The sequence below is a fragment of the Salvelinus fontinalis genome, chromosome 8, assembly GCF_029448725.1.
Source record: "Salvelinus fontinalis isolate EN_2023a chromosome 8, ASM2944872v1, whole genome shotgun sequence".
NCBI classification, from domain to species: domain Eukaryota; kingdom Metazoa; phylum Chordata; class Actinopteri; order Salmoniformes; family Salmonidae; genus Salvelinus; species Salvelinus fontinalis.
This window is the reverse complement of record NC_074672.1, coordinates 4426011-4453894: the sequence shown is the minus strand read 5'-3', so window position 1 is coordinate 4453894 and position 27884 is coordinate 4426011. Positions and strand designations below refer to the sequence as shown.

At 41.8% G+C, this 27884-nt stretch overlaps 1 protein-coding gene and 1 pseudogene across 2 annotated transcripts; both read left to right on the top strand.

Annotated features, from left to right (window-relative positions):
* The first annotated feature begins 194 nt into the window (after positions 1–194).
* Positions 195–10868, top strand: LOC129860398 (myc-associated zinc finger protein-like). 2 transcript variants are annotated; one of them, XM_055930775.1, is made up of 7 exons: positions 195–286; positions 3884–4034; positions 4272–4669; positions 4973–5214; positions 5666–5729; positions 6744–6915; positions 8548–10868. In XM_055930775.1, exons 1-7 carry the CDS (start codon positions 254–256, stop codon positions 8892–8894), a joined length of 1407 nt encoding a protein of 468 aa, XP_055786750.1. In that variant the 5' UTR covers positions 195–253; the 3' UTR covers positions 8895–10868. The 2 variants fall into 2 exon arrangements, with proteins under 2 accessions (XP_055786750.1, XP_055786749.1); XM_055930774.1 differs by having other exon boundaries at positions 5666–5738.
* LOC129861414 (uncharacterized) lies at positions 9159–27269 on the top strand (annotated as a pseudogene).
* The last annotated feature ends 615 nt before the right edge of the window (positions 27270–27884 follow it).

Sequence of the window (27884 nt, the reverse complement as noted above, 5' to 3'; positions counted from 1 at the left end):
AACGCCTGTGTACATTTGAATAGCTTGAATACTCCTGTTAGATAAATATTTTGACAAAGTACATTTTTGATAGTTGCATGTCCCTTTCGGATGATCAATAGCATACTTTTCTTCCTGCATTTGAATACTGTCAACATAGATCTTCTCGCCACAACCATTAACAGTGCGATTAAATATTATGCCAACGGTTTACTGTCGAATCGCCATCAGGATTACTTAGCTGATTTTATACTCTTCATCGCTTTGGTGCAAAATGGATGCTGCTTGGAGCAATTTTCTCTTCCAGGTAATGTTTAATTGACCTTCTTTCTAGTCGTGTGTGTGCTTTTCTGATGAATGGCTGTTGAATCATTTTTTTGTCTGCAGCCCCAGGGGCCTGGCCATTTAGGTAAACGAAGTAGCATTTACTCTAAACCAGTGGTTCCCAAACTTTTTATCGTCCCGTTACCCCTTCAAACATTCAACCTCCAGCTGTGTACCCCCTCTAGCACCAGGGTCAGCGCACTCTCAAATGTTGTTTTTTGCACTCCTTGTAAGCCTGCCACACACTACGTGTGAAAACGTATTTCTTTTCCCAACGCAGTTAAGCCAAAACCACGCCCCGTTATTCAGAGAGGCGTTCTACAACGCTTTGAGTGATCTCCAAGTCCGGAAGTGAATATCACTTAGCGCGAAATTTCAGTCACTGATTAATAACGTTTGCCCTTGTATTTCAAGATTGAAAAATATAATAACATAATGTGGACAGAGCTATCCATTAACGTCCTTTAACGCGCAAATACAGATTCAATGGCTGTAGCATAGCGTAATTCGACTGAATGATTAGCTAAAATATTTGAGAAATTATGAATAATAAGCATATGCTTTTACCTGATAATAGACTACTAATGATAATATAACAACTTCAAATGCCAACCTAGTAACGTTAAGTAGCCTAGGTAAACTTAGCTGACCTTCAATTGAGGGAATTCAGCAGAGTTCTGAGGTATTTTTACAAGTCATTGAAACTAAAAATAAATACATGGGCAAATGTTACCAAACATGATAATAATAGGGCTGCATTGTGGTAGGCAGCTAATTGTTAAATTACACTTTCCATCCTTACCTTGAAAGGTCACTGTCTCTGCGCTGAACGCCTGTGAGTGAGACAACGTTAGCTAGCCAATGGGAGCGTAGTAGAACGCCCCTCTAAATAATGGGGCGTAGTTTTGGCTTAACTGCATTGGGAAAAGAATGACACATACTATACATTTATTAAACATAAGAATTAGTGTGAGTTTTTGTCACAACCCGGCTTGTGGGAAGTGACAAAGAGCTCTTATAGGACCAGGGCACAAATAATAATATTATAATAATCAATAATTTTTCTCTTTATTTAGCCATCTTACATATACAACTTTTTGTTCCTTGAAAATTGTGAATAACTCACCACAGGTTAATGAGAAGGGTGTGCTTGAAAGGTTGCACATAACTCTGCAATGTTGGGTTGTATTGGAGAGAGTGTCAGTCTTAAATCATTTTCCACACACAGTCTGCCTGTATTTAGTTTTCATGCTAGTGTGGGCCGAGAATCCACTCTCACATAGGTCTGTGGTTGGAAAGGGCGTCAGTGTCTTAACAGCGCGATTTGCCAAGGTAAGAAACTCTGAGCGCAGCCCAATCCAGAAATCTGGCAGTGGCTTCTGATTAAATTCAATTTTCACAGAACCGCTTGTTGCAATTTCGATGAGGCTCTCTTGTTCAGATATCAGTAAGTGGACTGGAGACTTATGAATGAAAGGGATAACGAATCCAGTTGTTTGTGCCATCTGTTTCGGGAAAGTACCTGCGTAATTGCGCACCCAGCTCACTCAGGTTCTTCGCTATATCACATATGACATTGTCCGTAAGCTTGAGTTCATTTGCACACAAAAAATCCTACAATGATGGAAAGACCTGTGTGTTGACCTTGTTAGTGCAGACAGAGAAGAGCTCCAAATTCTTAATCATAGCCTCTATTTTGTCCCGCACATTGAATATAGTTGCGGAGAGTCCCTGTAATCCTAGATTCAGATCATTCAGGTGAGAAAAACATCACCCAGGTAGACCAGTCTTGTGAGGAACTCGTCATCATGCAAGCGGTCAGACAAGGGAAAATTATGGTCAGTGAAGAAAACAAAGCTCTTCTCTCAATTAAAAAAAAACACGTGTCAATACTTTGCCCCTTGATAACCATCGCACTTCTGTATGTTGTAAAAGCGTAACATGCCCATATCATTGCATAGTGCAGAAAATACACAAGAGTTCAGGGACTTTGCTTTAACAAAGTTGACCATTTTCACTGTAGTGTCCAAAACGTCTTTCAAGCTGTCAGGCATTCCTTTGGCAGCAAGAGTCTCTTGGTGGATGCTGCAGTGTACCCAAGTGGCGTCAGGAGCAACTGCTTGCACGCACGTTACCACTCCACTATGTCTCCCTGTCATGGCTTTTGTGCCATCAGTACAGTTACCAACACATCTTGACCACCAAAGTCCATTTGATGTCACAAAGCTGTCCAGTACTTAAAAAATATTGTTCTGGTTTCCTGTGGTTTGCAGAAGAGAATGTCTTCCTTAATTGACCCCCCATAAACGTGACGGATATATACCAGGAGCTGTGCCAGGCCCGCCACGTCTGTTGACTCATCCAGCTGTAACGCATAGAATTCACTGGCTTGTATATGAAGCAGTAATTGTTTCAAAACATCTGCCATGTCACTGATGCATCGTGAAACAGTGTTGTTTGATGGAGATATTGTCTGTATAGTTTTTTTTGCCTTTTCCCCCAGCATTGTCCCAGCCATATCCGCAGCAGCGGGAATAATTAAGTCCTCCACAATAGTATGGGGCTTGCCTGTCCTAGCCACTTGGTAGCTCACCATATAAGATGCTTCTAGCTCCTTATTAATGGTATCTGTTGCTTTTATACATGTCTTACTACTCGAAAGTTGTCTTAATTCTCGCTCAAAAAACTCCCGTGGCTTATTTTTCATATTGGTCTGTTTTGTTTCTAAATGTCTGCTTAAGAGTGAAGGTTTCCTTGAGTTGTGACATAGTACTTTTGCACATATAACACACTGTGGCTGAGGAAAGGTACTACTCCCAGTATAAGTGAACCCCAATCAATGTAGTTCTCATCATATTTGTGCCTCTTCGATGGTCCAACGTCCCTGTCTGTTATTCGGTGCTTTCCCGGGTAAGGGGGTAGGAGCTCTTCGGCTGCATCAGATTCACAACTGTCAGTGTCCATGCTAGTTGGGCTAACAACAAGTGTAGAATTACTGATGCTAGCATTGGATGTGCTCGTGGAAGCATAACAACTTGTGTTGTCGACAGGTGCAGGTGTAGTACTGCTGGTAGTAGCAGTACTACCAGTAGAGCTGGTATGTGTTTCTATGGCCTTACTTGTTTTAACCATTTATCAATTTTCGAGCAAACGGAATGAGCAGCAGCTACGTACTGACCGTTAGTGGAATTCCCACAAGAGTAACGGTTAATGTGATTGGATGTTAATTATTTGACTAGGCTACCTGTATTTGACATTGTGTTGTTGTTTCGCTGAACACTAGATGGTTTCATTGTATTTTTGCAGTGAAACGAGGCTACTCAGGTGAGGAAAAAAACCTCGCCCAAATGTATAGCCCCGTTGGAAAATATAAATGTTTTGAAAATGTGAAGAATGTTTTTTTAATATATATATATATATATTTTTTATATATTTATATTTAAAAAAAAAAAATATTTTTTTAAATGTGAATCACATTTTTATTTGGTGTACCCCGACGGCATTGCACGTACCCAGTTTGGGAATAGCTGCCCTAGACAATGCAGTGACTTTTTGCTGATGGCTGTGTTTATTTCTCCAGACTACTCCCACCCAAAACCAAGTGGAGGGGGCCCTCCAATCCGAACTCTTACCAGTCCATATGGCCTCTCCTCAGACCCCTCCCACAGAGCACATAATCCATCCTCCTTCCACGGTGGACACTGCTGCCCTCAATGAAGAACCCTTACCTGGTGAGAGAATCATGGGTTGTGAAACACCATTGCTTCTTCAGCCGTTATCAGCAATTAAGTTGAAAAGGAAGTAATGTAGATTGTCAAACAAGTGGTCTGTTATCCTGTTATAAGCATAACGTGTTAGTCTTCATACTATTATATTTTGAATTGATAGGGATATTATTATTAATGTGCATTTCCTCTCCCTGTCTTCCTCTCTCATTCCCTCTCTTCTTCCCGTCTTCCGTCCTGCAGTGAAGACGGTGTCCCGGCCTGCCCGTGTGCCCCACATCTGTGCCATATGCAGCAAGCAGTTCAAGAACAACTACAACCTGCGGCGGCACCAGTCGGTCCACACCGGGGTACGCATGAAGCGAGCAGGGGAGCAGGAGGAGGGGGCAAAGGAGGGTGGCAATGGTGCCGGCCCAGCGCAGGTGGTGTCGGGAGGTAGGACGGAGAGGTACACGGTCCCCCTCACTCTGCTCCACCTCTCCGTTCCTCCCCCTCTCCCCCCTCCCAGACTGCTGGCGTCCCAGCAGCCAACTGTGGGTAGTCAGGATGGCGAAGAGGTTGCCATGGCAAGCGTAGTGGCTAGCGTTAACCCCCATGCTCCTCCTGCAGCTGTTGACATGGGGGCGGGGGCGACAGTACAGGTGGGTCAGGGTGCTTCTGGAGGTTGTTGTTGTCGTCGTCCGTGAAAAGGAAAACTATACTTTAGGTTTCTCTTGCATGGTCTTTATGGAGATTGTGGAAAAGCCTTATTTTCAATAGAGGGAATTCAGCATTTTATGCAAACGGTCCAGAGAAATGATGTGTGTCTGCGTGGTTCGGAAAGACACAGAGAATCGACAATGTGATATGTAAATAATCAACAAGGCATGTGTAATAGTCATGTCCGACAATACATAAAAAAACTATGTTTGTTCTCCTCCTCACCCCCCCACCCCCCCCCCTAGAGGCCATCGAACCCAAACCCTGTGCGGAAGAATCACGCTTGTGAAACGTGCGGGAAGGCCTTCCGAGATGTGTACCACCTTAACCGACACCGTCTCTCCCACTCGGATGAGAAACCCTTCTCCTGCCCCATCTGCCAGCAGAGGTTCAAGAGGAAGGACCGCATGAGCCACCACGTGCGCTCTCACCAAGGTGGTGTGGAGAAACCCTACGTGTGCCCCCACTGTGCCAAGGCTTTCTCCAGGTGAGAATGGCACGCTATAGGCCAGAGATCAGGGTTGTGTTCATTAGGGCAGGCAACAGATTTTTTTTTCATATATTGCCTCTCCCTCTCTCTGTATTTCAAGCCGCTTTCTTACGCTTTGTGTCTGTGATACACTCCAAAGAGTTTGTCAGATGTTTTAGACCTCATAAGTAGTCAAGAAGAGTCCACATCCCATGCCTTTAGTTGTGAAGATGCAGCTGTAAGGCTCAACCCAAAATGAATAGAGAATTTAAGCACCACAAATCTTTTATCTTTTTCATTCATATTGGTTTGTGGCATTTAGCTGTATCTACACAACACACGCCCTGGGACTTGAACTTCTCTCAAAAGACATCTGACAAAGTTTGAGTTTGGAAGTTCACATTTTCAGCTGGAGAAAGTGTATAACAAGGTATTGTGGTCTCAACCCTTCCTGTCTTACTTCTTTCAGGCCCGACCATCTCAACAGTCACGTCAGACAAGTCCACTCTTCTGAACGACCCTTCAAGTGTCCGGTACTTGATGTTTGTGCTACTTTATATATTTTTTACACCTCTCAAATTTCAATACAGTCATTGTTAACCATGAATTTGCTTCTCTGTACCTTACATCCTTTGTACCATAATTATCCATTGTAATAAAATTGGGGTTGGGATCAATTCCATTTCAATTCAGTCAATTCAGGAAGTGAACTGAAATTCCAATTTTCTTTGGAGTTGGAATTTGAGTTTACTTCCTGAATTGACTGAATTGAAATGGAATTGATCCCAAACCCAATTAACCCTGAGTGTACAATTTCCGCTTCCCACGCGGAAATCTAATTATCATAATACAAAAATCCCCATCAAAATCCATCTGTTTAAGCTAAAGATTTTTTTGCATGGGCTGTGCATCCGCTGATATCGCCCTTCTGCATCTGCGGTGGTGGCAGAGCTAGAGCGGTGTTTGTCAGACCATGAGACATCCCGAAAATGGCTGTTCTCATAAAAACGGCTGTAGCGTCCGACTGGTTTGGCCTACAAAGTATTAAGACCAATCTGTTGAAAGATGACTCTCACGAACGTGGTGGTGTTCTCCGTCATTATGGGGTATTGTGTATAGATTGATGATGATTTTTTTTTTATTGTATACATTTTAGAATAAGGCTGTAACGTAACAAAATGTGGGAAAAGTGGAGGGGTCTGAATACTTTCTTAATGCACTGTATATATTGAGATAGTTTAGTGCCTAAAATAAGGGGTTAAATACATGTCTAAAAATAAAAACTTCCTTATCTCTCAGATATAGGAGAGACACTTCAGAACAAACTTCCTTTAGATTTTTTGTGAGGACTATCTGTTATTCAATGCTAATAGCAGTAATGCCAAATTAATCCAATAATGTTTTTATACATTTCTTGGATACATTAAGCGGTCTTAAAATAAAAAATGTAATAAAAAACGGCTGAGACAGAGCTTGAACTCTAGAGGGTTAAACTACTGCTTTCTCTGTATCTTTAATGATAACCTCATAACTCTCGATGTGTTTAGACGTGCGAATCCAGCTTCGCCACGAGGGACCGGCTACGTGCCCATATGATCCGCCACGAGGAGAAGGTCCCGTGCCATATATGCGGCAAGCTCCTGTCTGCTGCCTACATCACCGATCACATGAGGGTGCACAACCAATCGCAGCACCACGCCTGCCATCTCTGTAACCGCAGTGAGTGTCTGTCAACACCCCAGATTGTTTGATGGGTTCACGAAAAGTTGATGATGACAGTTTTGCACACTCTTGGCATTCTCTCAACCAGCCTCAGCCTGGAATGCGTTTAAATGAACAGGTGTGTCTTAAGTTAATTTTGGGAATTTCTTTCCTTCATAATGCCTTTGGCCAATCAGTTGTGTTGTGACAAAGTAGGGGTGGTATACAGAAGATGGCTCCATTTGGTAAAAGACCAAGGCCATATTATGGCAATTACAGGTCAAACAAGCAAAGATAAAATTAAGACATGAAGGTCAGTCAATCTGGAACATTTCAAGAACTTTGAAAGTTTCTTCAAGTGCAGTCACAATTAACATCAAGCACTATGATGAAACTGACTCTCATAAGGACCACAACAGGAAAGGAAGACCCAGAGTTACCTCTGCTGCAGAGGATAAGTTCATTAGAGTTACCAGCCTCATACATTGCAGCCCAAATAAATGCTTCACAGAGTTCAAATAACAGACACATCTCAACATCAACTGTTCAGAAGAGACTGTGTGAATCAGGCCTTCATGGTCAAATTGCTGCAAAGAAACCATTACTTAAGGACACCAATAAGAAGAAATGACATGCTTGGGCCAAGAAACTCGAGCAATGGACATTAGACCGGTGGAAATCTGTCCTTTGGTCTGACGAGTCATGAGATTTGGAGATTTTCCAACTGCCGTGTCTTTGTGAGACGCAGAGTAGGTGAACCGATGATCTCTGCTTGTGTGTTTCCCACTGTGAAGCATAGAGGAGGAGGTGTGATGGTGTGGGGGTGCTTTGCTGGTGACACTGTCAGTGATTTATTTAGAATTCAAGGCACACTTAACCAGCATGGCTACCACAGCATTCTTCAGCGATACGCCATCCCATCTAGTTTGCGTTTAGTGGGACTATCATTTGTTTTTCAACTGGACAGTGACCCAACACACCTCCAGGCTGTGTAAGGGCTATTTTTACCAAGGAGAGTGATGCAGTGCTGCATCAGATGACCTGGCATCCACAATCACCTAACCTCAACCCAATTGAGATGGGTTGGGATGAGTTGGACCGCAGAGTGAAGGAAAAGCAGTCAACATGTGCTCGGCATATGTGGGAACTCCTTCAAGACTGTTGGAAAAGCATTACAGGTGAAGCTGGTTGAGAGAATGCCAAAAGTGTGCAAAGCTGTCATTAAGGCAAAGGGTGGCTACTTTGAAGAATCTAAAATATATTTTGATTTATTTAACACTTTTTTGGTTACTACATGATTCCATATGTGTTATTTCATAGTTTTGATGTCTTCAATATTATTCTACAATGTAGAAAATAGTAAAAAATAAAGAAAAACCCTTAAATGAGTAGGTGTGTCCAAACCTTTGACTGTACTGTATATCTCTTTATCATGCGTGGGAATAATTTGGAACAGATTTCTAAAATCAAAATCACTTGGAGCAGATTTGCTGTTGTTTTTACAGTCTTAGTCCAACAATGTTTATTTTTTTGCTCAGAAAACTTGGGGTGCCAAATAAAATCACCTGCCTTTTGGGGACCCGCGCTATAAAGCATTACTTGTAAAGCCTTGAAATGATACTAACTGCTAACTCTCTGCGTCTCCTCCAGGCTTCACCACTCTGACCTACCTGCGCGTCCACGCCCAGAAGCACCATGGCCAGGAGTGGAAGGAGAGCGCTGGCGTCTTCGGCGGCACGAGCTCCGGCGGTGTCCTTGTGTGCCAGCTGTGCGGGGTGCACTGCAAGACCCCCACCCAGCTGCAGGGCCACATGGGCACCCACAGCACAGGGGGCCAAGGGGGATCTCCCGGCCCTGTCCCCTCTAGTGGGGCATCCAGCTCCTCCGTGTCCCTTGGCAACATGGTGTCCGCCCCAAACTTCTACGTCAGCGGAAACACGGTGGTGGACCTGCTAGTGTCGGATTGCTCCAGCATCCAGCCTCAGTCCCACAGTTAGCAGAGTGGAGCCTCATCTGAACCACAGCCCCTTGAGTCCCTAAGTCCTATAGTGAGAGGTTAGGAGGACAAAGGGGGCTTGCTTAGGGGAGAGCCACAGTAAAGAATGTAGCTACTCGAAATCCCATAGCTAGTGGAAAAGGTCGAAAGGGACAGAGCGGGCTGGCTAAGGGGAGAGAAAGAGGCAGAGAGAAAGTATGCGAGAACAGTTAGGAGAATGTGGCGAGAGGGGGGGGGGACATATGTCCTGTACGCTGCTGATTCGATGACGCTAGATAACGACAAATACGAAAGTGAGTGTCCCCAACGTGGCTGAACTTTCTTGCACTTTCAGGACTCCTATGACACTGTGGTCTTGTGTGCATCTACTCTATCCCTCTCCCTCCCTCCTTCCACCCTTTGTCTCCCACGGGCCCAGCAACTACTCCCCTCTGCTAGTAATGTACCATCTTTTGTAACTGTATGTCAGAAACACTTTCCTTTTGCCTCCATTTTGTCGCTCTCTTTTCCCGAGCCTTCAAAAGAAAGGCTTGTAGTAAGAAGTTGGGGGATGATATAAAAGAGTAACAGGGAAATTATATTATAAAAGGGTGCGTGTAAGAGGATATTCTGAAAGAGAATGAAAGGTTGAGGGGGAGAATAGCACATAAGTCAGGGGCTGCTACCTTCCAGAAATGGAGAGGAGTAGACACTATAAATTGTGTTATCATAGAGTATATGGATGTAGTCTGTTTTAAATAGGGCCAACACTGTATCTGGAGGTTAGCCCATACTGAAATGGTGATTATGAACAGTGTACTTTATCTATTTGTTTCAGGTACAGTAGAGAGAAGAAAAAAAACATTGGCAAAGTTGAGTTAAGGAGTATCAAGCACCTTACAAATGTTGACGTTTTAATTTCGCCGAAGGTTCAGACAGGTATTTGCTCTGCGTCCTCCTCTCTGGGATGGCCACATTTTTAATACACAATGGAGATGCTCATGACTGCTACTGTACAGCCAGGCTCATGACACAGTTCACTTGCACCTAAAACACAATTTGCATGAAAGTGAAACTAAGACAACTTTACTTTTCCTAAAAGCAAAAAGTGATCATGCTACAAGAACGTTAGCAGCGGTTCCCCTTACACTACAGGTCGAGTGGCCATTGATTCAGTCAAATGAATTGTACCCATGTCTGCCATTTTCTTTGTTTGTAACTGTCATTGCTATAGTCTCCTTTGTTTTGTTCCTTGTACGAGTTTACCGTATTAAAACTCATTCATTTGAATTCTAGACACCACCATGTATAGTGCACAGTGTTCTGATCACAACTCATATTATGAATCTGAGAAGGATCTCTTTTCCTCCGATCATTTTGGTTGTTAAGACTTTTTCAGTGGTTAAGGTGTGATGTCATGGAAGGGCTTTAAAGGTCAACGGTCAGGTTGAGATAAGTATATCCAGGTACTACTAGTGTTCTATGCCCCACCCCTAGTATGCTTTCAACAAGTCCTGCTTTTGTACTGAAGTGCTTCATTTCATCTGTTTAGTGTTGGCATGTTAGCTTGAGAGAAGAAAAAAAAAAAGTAGAATGTTTAATTTTGAGACTTGTTCTTCCTGTTGAGAAAAGTAGTGATTTTATCAAAGTTATTTTAGGGTTCCCGCATTAAGCAAAACAAATTATATTTTTTAACTATATTCTATGAACCTGTACAGCTCTTGCGATACATCTTAATGCCTTATTGTACTCAACTGCGTTTTAATTATTTTATTCTGAACTATATAAAATCTTAGTCATGGATTTATTAAGGACATTAATGGGATGTATTTATATTTTTATATTTCAACAATATGCATGTCTACGAACAGTTGTTGGAGCCAAACAATTTTTGACGCTTACCACGATCATGAATATTAAGTTATTATTTTGTAGATGAAGTAGAGATAATGTTATTTTGTAATTTTTACTATTAAAAGTGAAACGACTAAACAGATGAGTGTGAGGGGTGTCCATTGTTTATTTGGTGTTTGTGTGTGTCACACACATGCTTGAGATAGAAAGTGTAAGGATTTTTTGTCAATGAGAAGGTGTAATGAGAATGGTAGGCGGTGGCATGCAACTAGTAACATTTGTATGCTGGTATCTCTGACTAGGAAAATATATGAATTGTGAGATGAGCGTTTTTTTATTTGCACCAAAGGAAACAAGTGATAGACAACAATACAGATTAAAAAAAACTTTTTTTTAAACGTGTGCAGGTGTGGTTGGAAACCCAAGGTATAAAAAAAACACCACAAAAAAAAATACAATACATAGGTACAAAAATAAAAAAAGGTTTGTTAAAACAGATAACAAAACCTACTAAATATAAATGAATTGATCAGTAATTAAGAAAATATATATTTGTTTTCTTTAAATGTACAGTTGAAGTCAGAAGTTTACATACACTTAGGTTGGAGACATTAAAACTCGTTTTTCTACCACTCCACACATTTCTTGTTAACAAACAAGTTTTGGCAAGTCGGTTAGGACATCTACTTTGTGCATGACACAAGGACTTTTTCCAACAACTGTTTACAGACACATTATTTCACTTATATTTCACCGTATCACAATTCCAGTGGGTCAGAAGTTTACATACGCTAAGTTGACTGACTTTAAACAGCTTGGAAAGTTCCAGAAAATTATGTCATCGCTTTAGAAGCTTCTGATAGGCTAATTGACATCATTTGAGTCAATTGGAGGTGTACCTGGGGATGTATTTCAAGGCCTACCTTCAAACTCAGTGCCTCTTTTCCTGACATCATGGGCAAATCAAAGGAAATCAGCCAAGACCTCAGAAAAAACATTGTAGACCTCCACAAGTCTGGTTCATCAATGGGAGCAATATCCAAACGCCTGAAGGTACCACGTTCATCTGTACAAACAATAGTACGCAAGTATAAACACCATGGGGCCACGCAGCCATCATTCTGCTCAGGAAGAAGATGCGTTCTGTCTCCTAGAGATGAACGTACTTTGGTGCGAAAAGTGCAAATTAATCTCAGAACAACAGCAAAGGACCTTGTGAAGATGCTGGAGGAAACAGGTACAAAAGTATCTATATCCACAGTAAAACGAGTCCTATATCGACATAGCCTGAAAGGCTATAGACGAAGCCACTGCTCCAAAACTGCCATAAAAAAGCCAGACTACGGTTTGTAACTGCACATGGGGACAAAGATCATACTTTTTGGAGAAATGTCTGATTAAACAAAAATAGAACTGTTTGGCCATAATGACCATCATTATGTTTGGAGGAAAAAGGGGGAGGCTTGCAAGCCGAAGAACACCATCCCAACCGTGAAGCACAGGGATGGCAACATCATGTTGTGGGGATGCTTTGCTGCAGGAGGGACAGGGGGACTTCACAAAATAGATGGCATCATGAGGCAGGAAAATTATGTGGATATATTGAAGCAACATCTCAAGACATCAGTCAGGAAGTTAAAGCTTGGTCGCAAATGGGTCTTCCAAATGGACAATGACCCCAAGCATACTTCCAAAGTTGTGTCAAAATGGCTTAAGGACAAAGTCAAGGTATTGGAGTGGCCATCACAAAGCCCTGACCTGAATCCTATAGAAAATTTGTGGGCAGAACTGAAAAAGCGTGTGTGAGCAAGGAGGCCTACAAACCTGACTCAGTTACACCAGCTCTGACAGGAGGAATGGGCCAAAATTCACCCAACGTTTTGTGGGAATTTAAAATAAAGTGATCGTAACTGACCTAAAACAGGGAATTGTTACTAGGATTAAATGTCAGGAATTGTGAAAAACTGAGTTTAAATGTATTTGGCTAAGGTGTATGTAAACTTCCGACTTCAACTGTATGTGTGCATGTGAGTTTGAGAGAGATAGGCTATATGGAAAAGATTACTGGGTAGTTTGGTTCATCAGGCTGACTCTCAGTCTTCGCTTGAAGTTATTGAGGGATGAGGATGTTTTGCCATTATGAAGATAAGAATTCCAGAATATGATACCTGTAAATCTGATAGAGAATTTACTATGTGAGGTGCTAGAGTGGTGATTGTGAATGTTATCGCAGTGTCTTGTGTTATATAGTTGGATTTCAGAATTAACGTGGCAGAATCCATTGAAGGGTTTAAGTAAACTGATGAAAGTACATAATTGGCGCACATTAATGTCGTAATTAGACAAGATATTGAGTTTCTTAAAGAAAGATGCAGATGTAGCCAGGTAATTAGAGGTGTCTAGTCTTGCTAATGTCTTTTGTATGATGAGTAATTTGTGTAGGTAGGAGGCATACAGTATATACTGGCCCAGACAACATTACAGTGAATGAGATATGGGTAAATTCAGCTTTAGTATAGAGTTAGGAAGCAAGCTCGATGAACCAAACCACTAAACTTTCTGATGATACCAACAGATTTCATCACTATCCTGCAGACAAATGAAGTATGATGTTTCCAGGATAACTTTTCATTAGTTAGAACTCAGAGGAATCTACTGGATGTTCCATTTCATTACCACCAATTAAGATTATGGCTCTTTTGTTTTCTTTTTATTAACAATACGTATTTTTTATTACTAATGAATACAATAAAGTTACATTTGTTAACATTTAAAGATAATTGTTTATCTGGAACCATTCAGATAATTTGGCCATGCCTGAGTTGGCTTCATTAATTAGTGAATACAAATTATTGTGTGATAAAATCAAATTGGTGTAATCAGCAAAGAGAATGGCAAGTATGGTAGAATACACAGCAGCAAGGTCATTGATAAAAATTAGGAATACATTTTTTTCAATTATCGAAAACTGTGGCAGGATAGCTTGGCCCTGGTAGGTGCACAGATGTTTGTATAAACAAATTGTTCTCTATCACAAACATAAAGTTATAGCCAATTATATGTATAATCATGAAAAACGTAATAATGCAATTCAATCAATAATATTTCATGATCAAACGCTTTTGATAAATCTAAAAAATGCCAAGTGCGTATTCGTTGTTGTTCAGGGCTGTAAAGATTTTATCCACAAGTTGCAAAAGAGACATATCTGTGGAGTAGTTTTTACAAAAACCATATTGGTGCTCATATAGAATAAAGTGTTGATTTAAATGTTTCAACATTCTCTTATACACCAATTTTTCTAGGATTTTAGTAAAACGTGTTTGTACAGATATTCGGTGATAATGTGTAAAAGATCTGGGATCCCCAGATTTATAGAGGGGGATAACTTTGGCAATTTTCAAATCTTCAGGAACAATACCAGTTTGCATTGATTTGGTGAAGTTTCTTAAAAGTTACCTCTGCTGCAGAGGATAAGTTCCTTAGAGTTACCAGCCTCAGAAATTGCAGTTATGAAAACTTAGGACACTAAAGATGCCTTTTTACTGACTGAAAAACACCAAAAGAAAGATTCCCGGGGTCCCTGCTCATCTGCGTGAACATGCCTTAGGAATGCTGCAAGAAGGCATGAGGACTGCAGATGGGGCCAGGGCAATAAATTGCAATATCCGTACTGTGAGATGCCTAAGACAGCGCTACAGGGAGACAGGACGGACAGCTGATCGCCCTCGCAGTGGCAGACCACGTGTAACAACACCTGCACAGGATCGGTACATCCGAACATCACACCTGCAGGACAGGTACAGGGTGGCAACAACAACTGCCCGAGTGACACCAGGAACACACAATCTCTCCATCAGTGCTCAGACTGTCCGCAATAGGCTGAGAGAGGCTGGACTGAGGGCTTGTAGGCCTGTTTTAAGGCAGGTCCTCACCAGACATCACCGCCAACATCGTCGCTGGACCAGACAGGACTTGCAAATAAGTGCTCTTCACTGACGAATCACGGTTTTGTCTCACCAGGGGTAATGGTCGGATTCGCTTTCATCGTCGAATGAATGAGCGTTACACCGAGGCCTGTACTCTGGAGCGGGATTGATTTGGAGGTGGAGGGTCCGTCATGGTCTGGGGCGGTGTGTCACAGCATCATCGGACTGAGCACGTCTGGGACCTGTTCGATCGGAGGGTGAGGGCTAGGGCCATTCCCCCAGAAATGTCCAGGAACTTGTAGGTGCCTTGGTGGAAGAGTGGGGTACATCTGACAGCAAGAACTGGCAAACCTGGTGCAGTCCATGAAGAGGAGTACTGCAGTACCTGATGCAGCCCACACCAGATACTGACTGTTACTTTTGATTTTGACCCCCCTTTTGTTCAGGGACACATTATTCCATTTCTGTTAGACACATGTCTGTGGAACTTGTTCAGTTTATGTCTCAGTTGTTGAATCGTGTTATGTTCATACAAATATTTACACATGTTAAGTTTGCTGAAAGTAAACGCAGTTGACAGTGAGAGGACGTTTCTTTAGTTGCTGAGTTCATGAAACAAAAAGCATTTACATTGAAACACACTGTAAAAGCTTATTTTTATAACGACAAAACATATGAAAATACCCAAACCGCATGACACACACACATTGAAGGGAGAACATAACAGAAAATATCAGTAGTCTAAATATCAGTATAGGCTCCAAGCGTTCTTGTGAATAGGGGAAATCAGCACAAAAGCAATAATGGCATTATAATGAATATACGTGTCAATATGACAGGGGTGAAGAATAGTCTATTATTGTCACTTATTGGACACATTATTTGTGGCATCGCTCATGCTTACAGTATGGTGTGTGTCTTCAACAACTGGATCTCATTTAGCTGTTACCCCTAACATTCACCACAGATCTTCGGCACTTACACTTGATTGCAACACCTCCCACAAAACAAATCGCTTGCAGCAAAAACAGGTGTCCGGGTTCTGTTCCGAGTGCATCTGCCCGCCTTGCAGCTTCCCCTCCCTGGGAGCTGTGCGCAATTTGGCGCGCTCAATGGCTCGCATGGAATCTTTGCTGCTGGTTTGGCTCTCATATGTTTCTCTCGTAGCCCATGTGCCAGACTCACGATGAAGTCTCTTCTGCTCATGCAGAAGGGTGTTGTTCCATGCACTGTTTAAACAACACGTGTGTGTTGATAGCAGCCAAGTCAAACATTTTGTAGAACACAGTAACAGGCCAGCGGCGAGTTCCTCCTTTCACCTAGTACAGCCGTGTCATCCGATCCAAACCATTATACGACACTCGCTTACCTGCTGCCCGATATGGATCCTTTCCCATGCATATGAAAAACCACGAATCAGAATAATCATCATCAGATATGTCATGACCCATTTCTTCCATCTGAGTCGTTTTCATTCACATCTTGTAGCAACGCTAATGCAGCATGTGCACCCATTCATCTTGGTCTTGCCATTGTAAATTATGCAAGCTCTCACTGTGTAGCCCACTCCAAGTAGGCCTAGAGTAGACTAATAAAACTGCTTGGATTCGGTGGACTGATATGATGTACACCGTTGTGAGATTATAATTAGAATAGATGAATACAATAAAATGGACCCTTCCTGTTATTTATTCACAATTGGTGATTGCCTAATTATCAAATCACATTTATTCATAAAGCCCTTTTTACATCAGCAGATGTCACAGAGCGCTATACATAAACTCAGCCTAAAACCCCAAACAGCAAGCAATGCAGATGTAGAAGCACGGTGGCTTGGAAAATATCACTAGAAAGGCCAGAACCTAGGAAGAAACATAAAGAGGATCCAGGCTCTGAGCGGTGGCCAGTCCTCTCCTAGAGAGTTATTAAACATTTACATTTATTTTGAGACATTGGCGCTCTCTGCCTTTCAGATGTTCATTTACACAGTCACAAATAAATCCATTAATGTTTTGTTTAGGAAGGTCATAAAAAAACATGATACCATTTATTTCAAAACAACAGAATATCTGTGCTTAGTAATCAAAGCTATGGATGCTCCATGCCAATGGAATGAACTTGTTCATTAAGTAGACATCACAGGCCCTACCCCAGTCAACAGACATATTTTACAGTAAGAATATAATGGAAAATCCCAAATGGCTATTGCTGATTGTCAGCCTACTGACATGAGAAATTCTAGGAAAATGTAATATTTAGAAACCGAGACCATCCGCACAATTTGTACAGTTGTTTGGCAAAGATAGGTTCATTAGAAACGTTGGAATCTGTTCATTAGAAACGTTGGAATCTGCTATTTCTGATAGGGTATAGCAATCAAAACAACTGGCCTGCATGGGCCTCTAGCATGAAATGGAAGAAGTGCTATTTGTCAATGCAAGCTGTCAATGTACGCTGCACAGGTCATTAGTCTCTTCATTCTCTATTCGACAATTGATAATATCGTCACACATCAGACTATTCTCGATTTAATATTGTCTTTAAGCCACATATATTATTATTAATATGATTATTATGATGATTATTATTGCTGTGTGATATTAGTTTCAATATACTGTAGGGTGTGACAAACAGAGTAAAAAACTAACGGACAACTAGTCAAAGCTCAAACCAAGTTTATTCACCCACTGGGTAAAACGGCTGAAAAGACAAAGACATGTTTACACAAGCACATATATGTAAACCTGTCAGATGGTGAGTGTAGCTGGTGCATGAAGTCAGGCGCAGGAGAGCAAAATGAGTGAGCAACGTACTTTACTCATTAATCAAGGCACAAGGTAACAAATACACTTGACCAAATACAAACGGTAAATATTACGCACGGGTGAAAACAGCACCCGTCAAAAAAAACAGCCATCATAAACCGACATGAACATAGAAACAATCACACACAAAAAAAACATGGGGGAAACAGAGGGTTAAATACATGAACATGTAATTGGGGAATGAAGGCTAGAAGACCGGTGACGTCGACCGCAGAACGCCGCCCGAACAAAGAGAGGGACCGACTTCTGCGGAAGTCGTGACAAAACCCTCTTTCTTGGCGGAGGCTCCTCCTTGCACATCTGGACAGCCAATACATCTCTGTTGCTAGGCAGGAATTCAAGTGGCGACTGTTCCTTTCTCAATTCATCTGACCTGACCTCGGCCCACATTCTTCACTGCTCCCTAACTCATGGCTGTTCTACCTTATCAGCGACAGAACCCAGACTGCTGCCCTTCTCCTCTCCATAGGATACATGAGATTTAACAATAACATGTTCTGACAGAATGTAAACTTTCTACACCCCTTTTCTCACTCAGTAGATTTCCATACACTCAGTTATAACATGGTAACATGAATAAGGATATTTCAAGTTAGAAGTTAGAATCCAACAAATCTCCCGTTTAACAGTAACTCCATGCTATTTTAAATTATATTAACTTGGAAATTACTTATAAATGGAAGAAAAAATAAAACATGATTAACATTAACAGTTGATTTGAATATTTACACCTCAGAGATATATGGCCTCTGCTGTATAACCACACTAAGCACACTCTTACAACTGATAATGACATTTCAGCTGGAACTTTTTGACTTCCTCCATTTCAGCTGGAGCTTTTTACTTTCTCCATTTCCTCCTTCGGGTTCCTAAGAGAGTGATAGCCCAAGACTTGAAAAGCAAAAGGAAACGCAAAACACAGGAAGTATTAATAATGTGTGAAGCTATACAAAATTATATATGCAAAGAAAAACCGAAGTTTGATAACATGACGATTCCCACTCTCTTAGCCTGACTGTACCTTTGGGATACTTTTCTGCTGGGTTCCACAAAAATGAAGGCCCTAAAAAAAACTCATGCTTTCACTCAGTCTTCCCCCGTTAGTCACAGGTTACAAAAAGGTGTTCCCATGCCAGATAATTACTTCGGCCCCCGTCTTTCATCCTCCAGGGCCACCCGATATACCCGTGTGGTAACCTTAATCAACTTTACCTCATCTTGAGGCAAATTAGCGCTGTATATACATTTCAACATCAATGCCCTCAGAAGGTGATATCCCCACAATGCTGACAATGTAACCTCTGATACCAGTAACATTGCCCATGATGCATACTTCAAAATCCCCCTCATTTGCACCGTAGTCCAGTTCCATGCTGTTACTATAGCATCCTTCACAACAACTACTGCTTCTTCTGTTACTGTCCCTACTGCTCCTTCAGTTACTGTCCCTACTGCTCCTTCAGTTACTGTCCCTACTGCTTCTTCTGTTACTGTCCCTACAGCTCCTTCAGTTACTGTCCCTACTGCTCCTTCAGTTACTGTCCCTACTGCTTCTTCTGTTACTGTCCCTACTGCTCCTTCAGTTACTGTCCCTACTGCTCCTTCAGTTGCTGTCCCTACAGCTCCTTCAGTTACTGTCCCTACAGCTCCTTCTGTTACTGTCCCTACAGCTCCTTCTGTTACTGTCCCTACAGCTCCTTCTGTTACTGTCCCTACAGCTCCTTCAGTTACTGTCCCTACAGCTCCTTCAGTTACTGTCCCTACAGCTCCTTCTGTTACTGTCCCTACAGCTCCTTCTGTTACTGTCCCTACAGCTCCTTCTGTTACTGTCCCTACAGCTCCTTCTGTTACTGTCCCTACAGCGACTGCCTTTAGAATAGCTATTGCATTGAATCTGTCTCCTGCTCCTGATCTCCTGTTGCCTTTGTGGTTTACTGATAGATTTAGGACTGAATCGTTCAGATATTCCCTACCTGTCTCCCAACTCATACCCGGTTTTCTAGCCACCAACATTTCCAATGACATCCTATGTTCTGCTACAGTCGGTATCTGTGGATAATACTTCTCTGTGCTCAGGTTAGATACATCTCTCATCCCAAGGCCGATCTACACCCCAGCCCTTTATGAACACCCTCGTTACAGTGTAAGCTTTGAGCCCCAACGGTTGATAGGCAGCCACCTTCTAACACTTTCCTTTTACCATCACTCAGGCCCAATCTTCTGGCGGTTAGGAATGAGGGTGTCACGCCCTGACCGTAGAGATCTTTTTATATGTCTATTTTGGTTTGGTCAGGGTATGATTTGGGTGGGCATTCTATGTTCATTTTCTATGTTTTGTATTTCTTTGGTTTTGGCCGGGTGTTGTTCTCAATCAGAGCACCTGTCTATCGTTGTCTCTGATTGAGAACCATACTTAGGTAGCTTTTCCCCACCGATGCTTTGTGGGTAGTTGTTTTCTGTTTTGTGTTTCTGCACCTGACAGAACTGTTTCGGTTTCGTTCGTTCTCTTTATTGTTTTGTTATTTCGTGTTCAGTTTTATTAATAAATAACGAACACTTACCACGCTGCGCTTTGGTCCACTCCTTCTTCAACAGACGATCGTTACAGAGGGAGAGATTAGTGGCGTTGGAAGAGTATCCAACCTTACAAAACTCTGAGTCACATGTTTCTTAAATCCCACTCTGCAGGAGATGTGATGTTATTATTACATTGAACTTCCCTTCCAGTGAGCTGGCCTCCTGTACACAGGAATCTGTAGCTAGTCTTTCAAGAGTTGTATGTTCTTTGATGAACTTCTCACTGAAAGTTGCCAATAGTGTCTGAAATGTCAACACTATCTCTGCTACTCCCACCATGATGTGTGTGACGTTGAACTTGTCTTCATAGTAGTCTCTATATTGTGCACAATTTGCTGTCCTTCCTCTCCTACGAGCTATCCCCTGGTATTACTATACACAGAGGAGTGGTATCGTTCCCCAGAGACTCTATTACCCATTTCTTACATTTTTGAGCCACACAGATCTCCTGCCCAGTCACATTCCATTCCTCTCTCCCAATTCCCTTACAGCCTTAGTATTTGGGACTCCATAGAACACACTGATATCTGTCCTGCTAGAATCTGCAACACCCGTATGCAAACATTCTGTCTCAAACACAGGCCCCCTATGTACAATTGCACATACAGCTCAAGTTTACATACACTTAGGTTGGAGTCATTAAAACTCATTTTTCAACCACTCCACACATTTCTTGTTAACAAACTATAGTTTTGGCAAGTCGGTTAGGACATCTACTTTGTGCATGTCACAAGTAATTTTTCCAACAATTGTTTAGACAGATTATTTCACTTAATTCACTGTATCACAATTCCAGTGGGTCAGAAGTTTACATACACTAAGTTGACTGTACCTTTAAACAGCTTGGAAAATTCTAGAAAATTATGTCATGGCTTTAGAAGCTTCTGATAGGCTAATTGACATCATTTGAGTCAATTGGAGGTGTACCTGTGGATGTATTTCAAGGCCTACCTTCAAACTCAATGCCTCTTTGCTTGACATCGTGGGAAAATCAAAAGAAATCAGTCAAGACCTCAGAAAAAAAATTGTAGACCTCCGCAAGTCTGGTTCATCCTTGGGAGCAATTTCCAAACGCCTGAAGGTACCACGTTCATCTGTATAAACAATAGTACGCAAGTATAAACACGGGACCACGCAGCTGTCATACCGCTCAGGATGGTGACGCGTTCTGTCTCCTAGAGATGAATGTAATTTGGTACAAAAAGTGCAAATCAATCCCAGAACAACAGCAAAGGACCTTGTGAAGATTTTGCAGGAAACAGGTACAAAAGTATCTATATCCACAGTAAAACGAGTCCTATATTGACATAACCTGAAAGACCGCTCAGCAAGGAAGAAGCCACTGCTCCAAAACCGCCATAAAAAAGCAAGACTTTGGTTTGCAACTGCACATGGGGACAAAGATTGCACTTTTTGGAGAAATGTCCTCTGGTCTGATGAAAGAAAAATAGAACTGTTTGGCCATAATGACCATCATTATGTTTGGAGGAAAAAGGGGGATGCTTGCAAGCCGAAGAACACCATCCCAACCGTGAAGCACAGGGGTGGCAGCATCATGTTGTGTGGGTGCTTTGCTGCAGGAGGGACTGGTGCACTTCACAAAATATATGGCATCATGAGGATGGAAAATTATGTGGATATATTGTAGCAACATCTCAAGACATCAGTCAGGAAGTTAAAGATTGGTCGCAAATGAGTCTTCCAAATGGACAATGGACAAGCATACTTCCAAAGTTGTGGCAAAATGGCTTAAGGACCACAAAGTCAAGGTATTGGAGTGGCCATCACAAAGCCCTGACCTGAATCCTATAGAAAATGTGAGGGCAGAACTGAAAAAGTGTGTGCGAGCAAGGAGGCCTACAAACCTGACTCAGTTACACCAGCTCTGTCAGGAAGAGTAGGCCCAAATTCACCCAACTTATTGTGGGAAGCTTGTGGAAGGCTACCTGAAACGTTTGACCTAAGTTAAACAATTTAAAGGCTATGCTACCAAATGTTAATTGAGTGTATGTAAACTTCTGACCCACTGGGAATGTGATGAAAGAAATAAAAGCTGAAATAAATCATTCTCTCTACTATTCTGACACACGAAAAGTTAAGGTTTTCTGGGAGGATTCCCAGCACCTCTCCAGGGCGCTGTTGAAGAGACACAGCGCTGCAGAGCTCCACCAACACGCCATTAAATTAATGTAACATCAATTATGTAACCTACGGTAGAAAGAGTAGTTCCCTATGTGTTTTTTCTGTTTCCCATAGACTGGAGACCAAATGTTTTACAAAGACAGACACTTTTTCAATCATTAACTCATTACTGAGAGAGAGTGCAGGAGAAAGAAAAGGCAAGCGGGCAGACAGCTTTCGAGTGGCTGCGGCATAATCAAACAGAGCTGGACAGCAAATGGTGCTGACAGTAATTCATTTCAACAGTTGTCTTCATTTTAATTAGACTTCACAAACAACAAGAGGGCTTTGTTGGTGCCTATTTCCTCCTATTTAAAAATAAATAAGAGGTAAGCCTGTTTGGCAGATGCAATTATGCTATCCATAGATTTGTCGGTATAGCCAAATCCAATATTGTCACCATGCACTCCTTAAATACCGCCGTGTCTGGGAAGGGCTTGGTGTGTTCGGTTAAAACCATTTGTTAAGGAAAAGGGCAAAAGGATACCTATTCTTAGCTTTACATTTTGAAATAAACAAAAAGTATGCAGATAATATAAAAGTTATATAACAATGCTTAACTCTGTGATGCCTTATGCTATACACAGCAAATTGGCCAGACAAGTGTTCATTTTCTTGGTATTACATTTTTTTGTGTTAAGAGGTGTTGATTTTAAAGTTGTTTTTACACCCTCTGTACTAATATAACTCCCAGGTGAGAGTTACTGTACAGAGGTTAAGAAGCACTGAGCAGTGTTAATTGAGCTTTCGGTTTTAACTGGAAACGTATTTTTTCATCTAATTGCCGATGGTGCTAGGGTGAAGAGTGAAGAGGTGACTCGGGGAGGCTGGCCTTCCAGGCAGAGTTGCAAAGAAAATGCCATATCTCAGACTGGCCAATAAAAAGAAAAGACTAAGAAGGGCAAAAGAGCACAGATACTGGACAGAGGAACTCTGCCTAGAAGGCCAGCATCCCGGAGTCGCCTCTTCACTGTTGACGTTAAGACTGGTGTTTTGCGGGTACTATTTAATGAAGCTGCCAGTTGAGGACTTGTGAGGCATCTGTTTCTCAAACTAGACACTCTAATGTACTTGTCCTCTTGCTCAGTTGTGCACTGGGGCCTCCCACTCCTCTTCTCTATTCTGGTTAAAGCCAATTTGTACTGTTCTGTGAAGGGAGTAGTACACACCGTTGTATGAGGTCTTCAGTTTCTTGGCAGTTTCTTGCATGAAATAGCCTTCATTTCTCAGGAGAAGAATGGACTGACGAGTTTCAGAAGAAAGTTCTTTGTTTCTGGCCATTTTGAACCTGTAATTGAACCTACAAATGCTGATGCTCCAGATACTCAAGTAGTCTAAAGAAGGCCAGTTTTATTGCTTCTTTAATGAGGACAACAGTTTTCAGCTGTGCTAACATAATTGCAAAAGGGTTTTCAAACGATCAATTATCCTTTTAAAATGATACACATGGATTAGCTAACACAACGTGCCATTGGAATACAGGAGTGATGGTTGCTTATAATGGGCCTCTGTACGCCGATGCAGCTATTCCATAAAAAATCTGCCATTTCCAGCGACAATAGTCATTTACAACATTAACAGTGTCTACACTGTATTTCTGATCAATTTGATGTTATTTTAATGGACAAAAAATGTGCTTTTCTTTCAAAAACAAGGACATTTCTAAGTGACCCCAAACTTTTGAACGCTAGTGTATATTTAGCTGGTGGCCAAACGTGTTATGCCGGCTATGTGAATGGTCGAGATCTTTATTTGTAGATATAGCTACATCTGCAAAGTTTAGATTTAGAAGTTTGCTCGCTATCTAACGTGGTTAGTTAGCGCTAGATTAATTAGCTATCAAGCTAAATGTTACCAGGAACTTTTGTTCGCTAAAATTAGCAAACTATTCAATTTGAGGAAATGAATGAAAATCCTAAAGAATCAGAGTTAGGCTTTTACCGTTAGGTGATTTCAACCATGTACGTGTTGAGTTCACAAGGCCAACTAACATTAGTGGTGCAGCAGATGCATGGTATTAATTGGGGTGTGACCTAGTGTGATCAATTTGAGCCTTCTTTGGTGCAGCATGTAGCTAGCCAGGAAGTGACATTAACAACATGGCTAATATCTACAAATTTATTCTTCAAAACGCATATATTTGTCTGGTCAAAAATTGTTAGATAGATAGCTATATAGCTAGCTACAATACCGACCTCAACATCTTGTAACTGAGCTCTAACGTTAGCTAGCTAGGGCACGTGGCCAGACGTGATAGGGTTGTCCTCGGTCGTTTAGATTAGCATGTCTATGGTGTGTGCTTGTTGTTGATCACAGATCAGACATTGTGTTCAAGCCAGTACGGCTTGAAATGTATTGCCCAATTTCTTTCCTATAGATTTGAGTGGTTGTGGTAACTGTTTGTAGCTAGTTATATAGCTAGCTAAATAGGTTGATTGATTGATTTCACTGGAATATTGCCTTGCCAAGCTCCAGATCCGCAGGCAGGCATACACCTTTTACATCATTAAAGTGGAATTTGGAACAAATGGTTGATCCACTGCAGGGAAGACAAAGGGGAGAGGGTATAAAGGGGCATTTTGTGTAATGTACAGCTACACCATAAAATGTTTGCAACCAAATTTAACTTCAACATGACACTGGGTGTAATTGCGTTTTGCAGGAGTGCAGTGTAACATGTTGGGTGAAGGTCCAATACCAAAAATGCAAGAGGTTCATCTCTTATGGAGATCAAGGAGAATATATGAACTGTCTGATGTGTTTTCTTTATTGAACCCTTGGGCTTGATTTGTGTCAGACCCATTCTGTTTCCCCCTAGGTGGCGTATCTCCCTGTGTTCTGATTAGTCTCTCTTTTTTTGTCTGCAGCACAAATACACATTTTTGATGATTCCCAAACGGAGGTGGAAGAGGATGTCCTGCTGGACCTAAATGAGGCCAATCCAGACCTGTGCCTCACAATCAAAGATCCTGATTAAGGTATCTTTCTAGTCCCACATAATTATATAAAATAACATGAATGTATAGATTGATTGCTTTGATCCATTGTTTCTGCTCAGACTTTTCTCCTGCAGGCTGTTCGACACCTAGTTATCCCTCTCGTCAAGTGATTTAGACCTGAAATCTCCAGAAAGACCATCTGAAAAGGCCAACACAACTTTAGGAGATGAGGCCATCGACTCCGCAGTAGCAAAAGAGGTATAACTGATATTGGATGTTGATAATCCCATTTCTGTGTTTGCTCTTTATGGAGATTCCGACAGCATAAACCAACCCTAAATTGTTAAACCTTTCTCTTGTCTTAACAGATGATCCGAGATGCCTGACTAGTAGACCTGGTGTGCAAGACGTATTAGAAGAGTACCAGAGAACCAAAACATTGGACCACAGAACCAGGAGAGAGATGATTGCCATTTTAGTCAGCCACATGAAATAGATGCATGGGTAAGCTTCTCATTAGCCAATCTGGCCACAAACAATGGATCAAAACAATCAAACTATACATTGATTTTATTTGGCATCATTATGAGACTGTAGAAACATATTTGGCGTGTGTATGCTTTAGTTTTTGAGCAGGAGGCTTCCAACTCGTCAACAGAGAGAACGTTAGGCACTTGGAATTGTGACCCTCTTTCCTTCGTTGAGAGATCCTTTTCCCCCCAAAGGCTATGTAAGTGCTGGTAGAGCTTGCTTGCTTTAATATTTTGGCACTTGTTCTGTGGACTGAACGGGACAACAAACAGTCATAGAATCAAGTCTAAAAAGAATAACCATTTGACTACCATGTTGGTCACCTTTTCCCACATCTAAGGAACCCTTCTATGATCCTGACACAGGCAAAGGATATCTGAATTATCGCCTGAAGACGGTATCAAGGAAGACTCATCAAGAAGAGTATTTCACCCCAGTCGGGAGGCCCGACCCATAGGAGGAAGACTGACCTGGACCAGCAGCTTGTTGGTGATGCATGCAAGGAGGCCATATCATTCCTTGTCCACTCGGCCAATGAAAAACACATATATCAGAAGATGAAGGAGGTGTTCCAGGATCGCCAGGAGCTAGTTTATAGTCCCGACAGAAGCGCAGATGTCCTCACAGTCTTTTCCAGGTTTCTGGACATGAAAGGATCGGTGAGTGATGTAGTGTGTCTTGGAATCAGAACTACCGGCTATTTGTCTGATTGAGAACATGATTTTGTGTTGGTCAGGAAGTTCAGTTGGTCCACTTTGTTTTAGGTGAATCAGGACTTTTTGCCGATGTTCGACGATGAAACATCCTCTAAGCTCCTTGAAAAGCGGGACCCAATATTGAAGCCGAAAGTCATCAAACTGGCAAAATCCCTGACTACCACCACCGTTTTGCGTCGCCTCCTGAAGTCTGCAGAAAAACCACGGGAGAATGACTGCGAAACCAGTAAGTGGATTCTCTCGTGGGTAGTGCAATGTTTCAAACTCAGCAATATTGTTTTTTGTGATTTGGGGTGTTTTGCCTTTTCTTGCCCTCAGACTGGAACAAGGATATGTCCTCCCTGCTGCTGCTTCATCTCATCCCACCACCAGCAGGAGGGAAGAGGACCAAGATCAGTGCCAGTGATGCTGTGGGCAGACTAGTGCACTTTCATAAGGTAAGATGATACAGTAATCGTTGTGTAATTAATTTTTTGGGTTGTTTCTTCATTGTCTTAACATGTGGAGAGTGACTTAGAAAGACCCTTTGTGTGTTGCAGTCATGCTGCAGCATTGAAGAACATCATGATGGTCGACAGCCGTACCTCCTTGCCGTTGGAAGAAGACAGAGCCAGATTGACAACATCGTGGTGGACAAGAGGCTTGTTCCCTGCCAGGCAACTAGTAGTCTGCGTGCGTTTGATTAACTACTGTTCAAAGCCCACTCTGTCTTTAACTTGACATATGATGATGCTCTTGTCAACTTCTACAGAAGAACTTCTGCAAGACATCCATCTACAACATTGATATAGGCAAAACAAGAGACATCTGGCGTGATAGCGTTGAGGACAAAACTTCTTAACTAGATAAATGTATCTTACGGTGCTTTTGTTGTCAAGCGTTGCACAGAAACAGCCAGTCATTGATATCTCATTTGAGAATTAAGCATAGCTTCCATCCCTCCACCAAGTTTAGATTGGTCTGTGCGCCAGATGGTTGCAGAAGGCAGTTTTCAACATACTCAGGTTTCAGAAAACATTTGAATAGTATTCATAAGGATATTGGTCAAGTAGTTGATGCATTAAGCTTAAGAAGGGCCCTCTCATGTTGCCGATTCTCCAGTCCAGTCAAAAGCTCCACAAATGGGTGGCGACATTGGTGTCCCACATGATAACACTCAAAGTGATTGTTTTGGGTAGAATGGACAGAGTCTTGCTCAAGATATGTGTGCCTCCATTATTTCCAAGTTGCAAGCTAGTGGTGTTGCAGATCGTGTTGTGTCAACAGTAGTGTGTGATTTAGAAGAGCTTACTACTGGGCTACACTCCCAAAATAAACCGGATGTTCAGTCAGTTATGCCTATGGATAACCCCTCGACATCTGCTGGAAAGGATCGTTTTTGAAAACCCATTTGCCAGTTTTAACACAGAAACCAAGAGAACAAAGTACTTCAACCAGAGCTGCAGTGTTGTGGAGCCAGT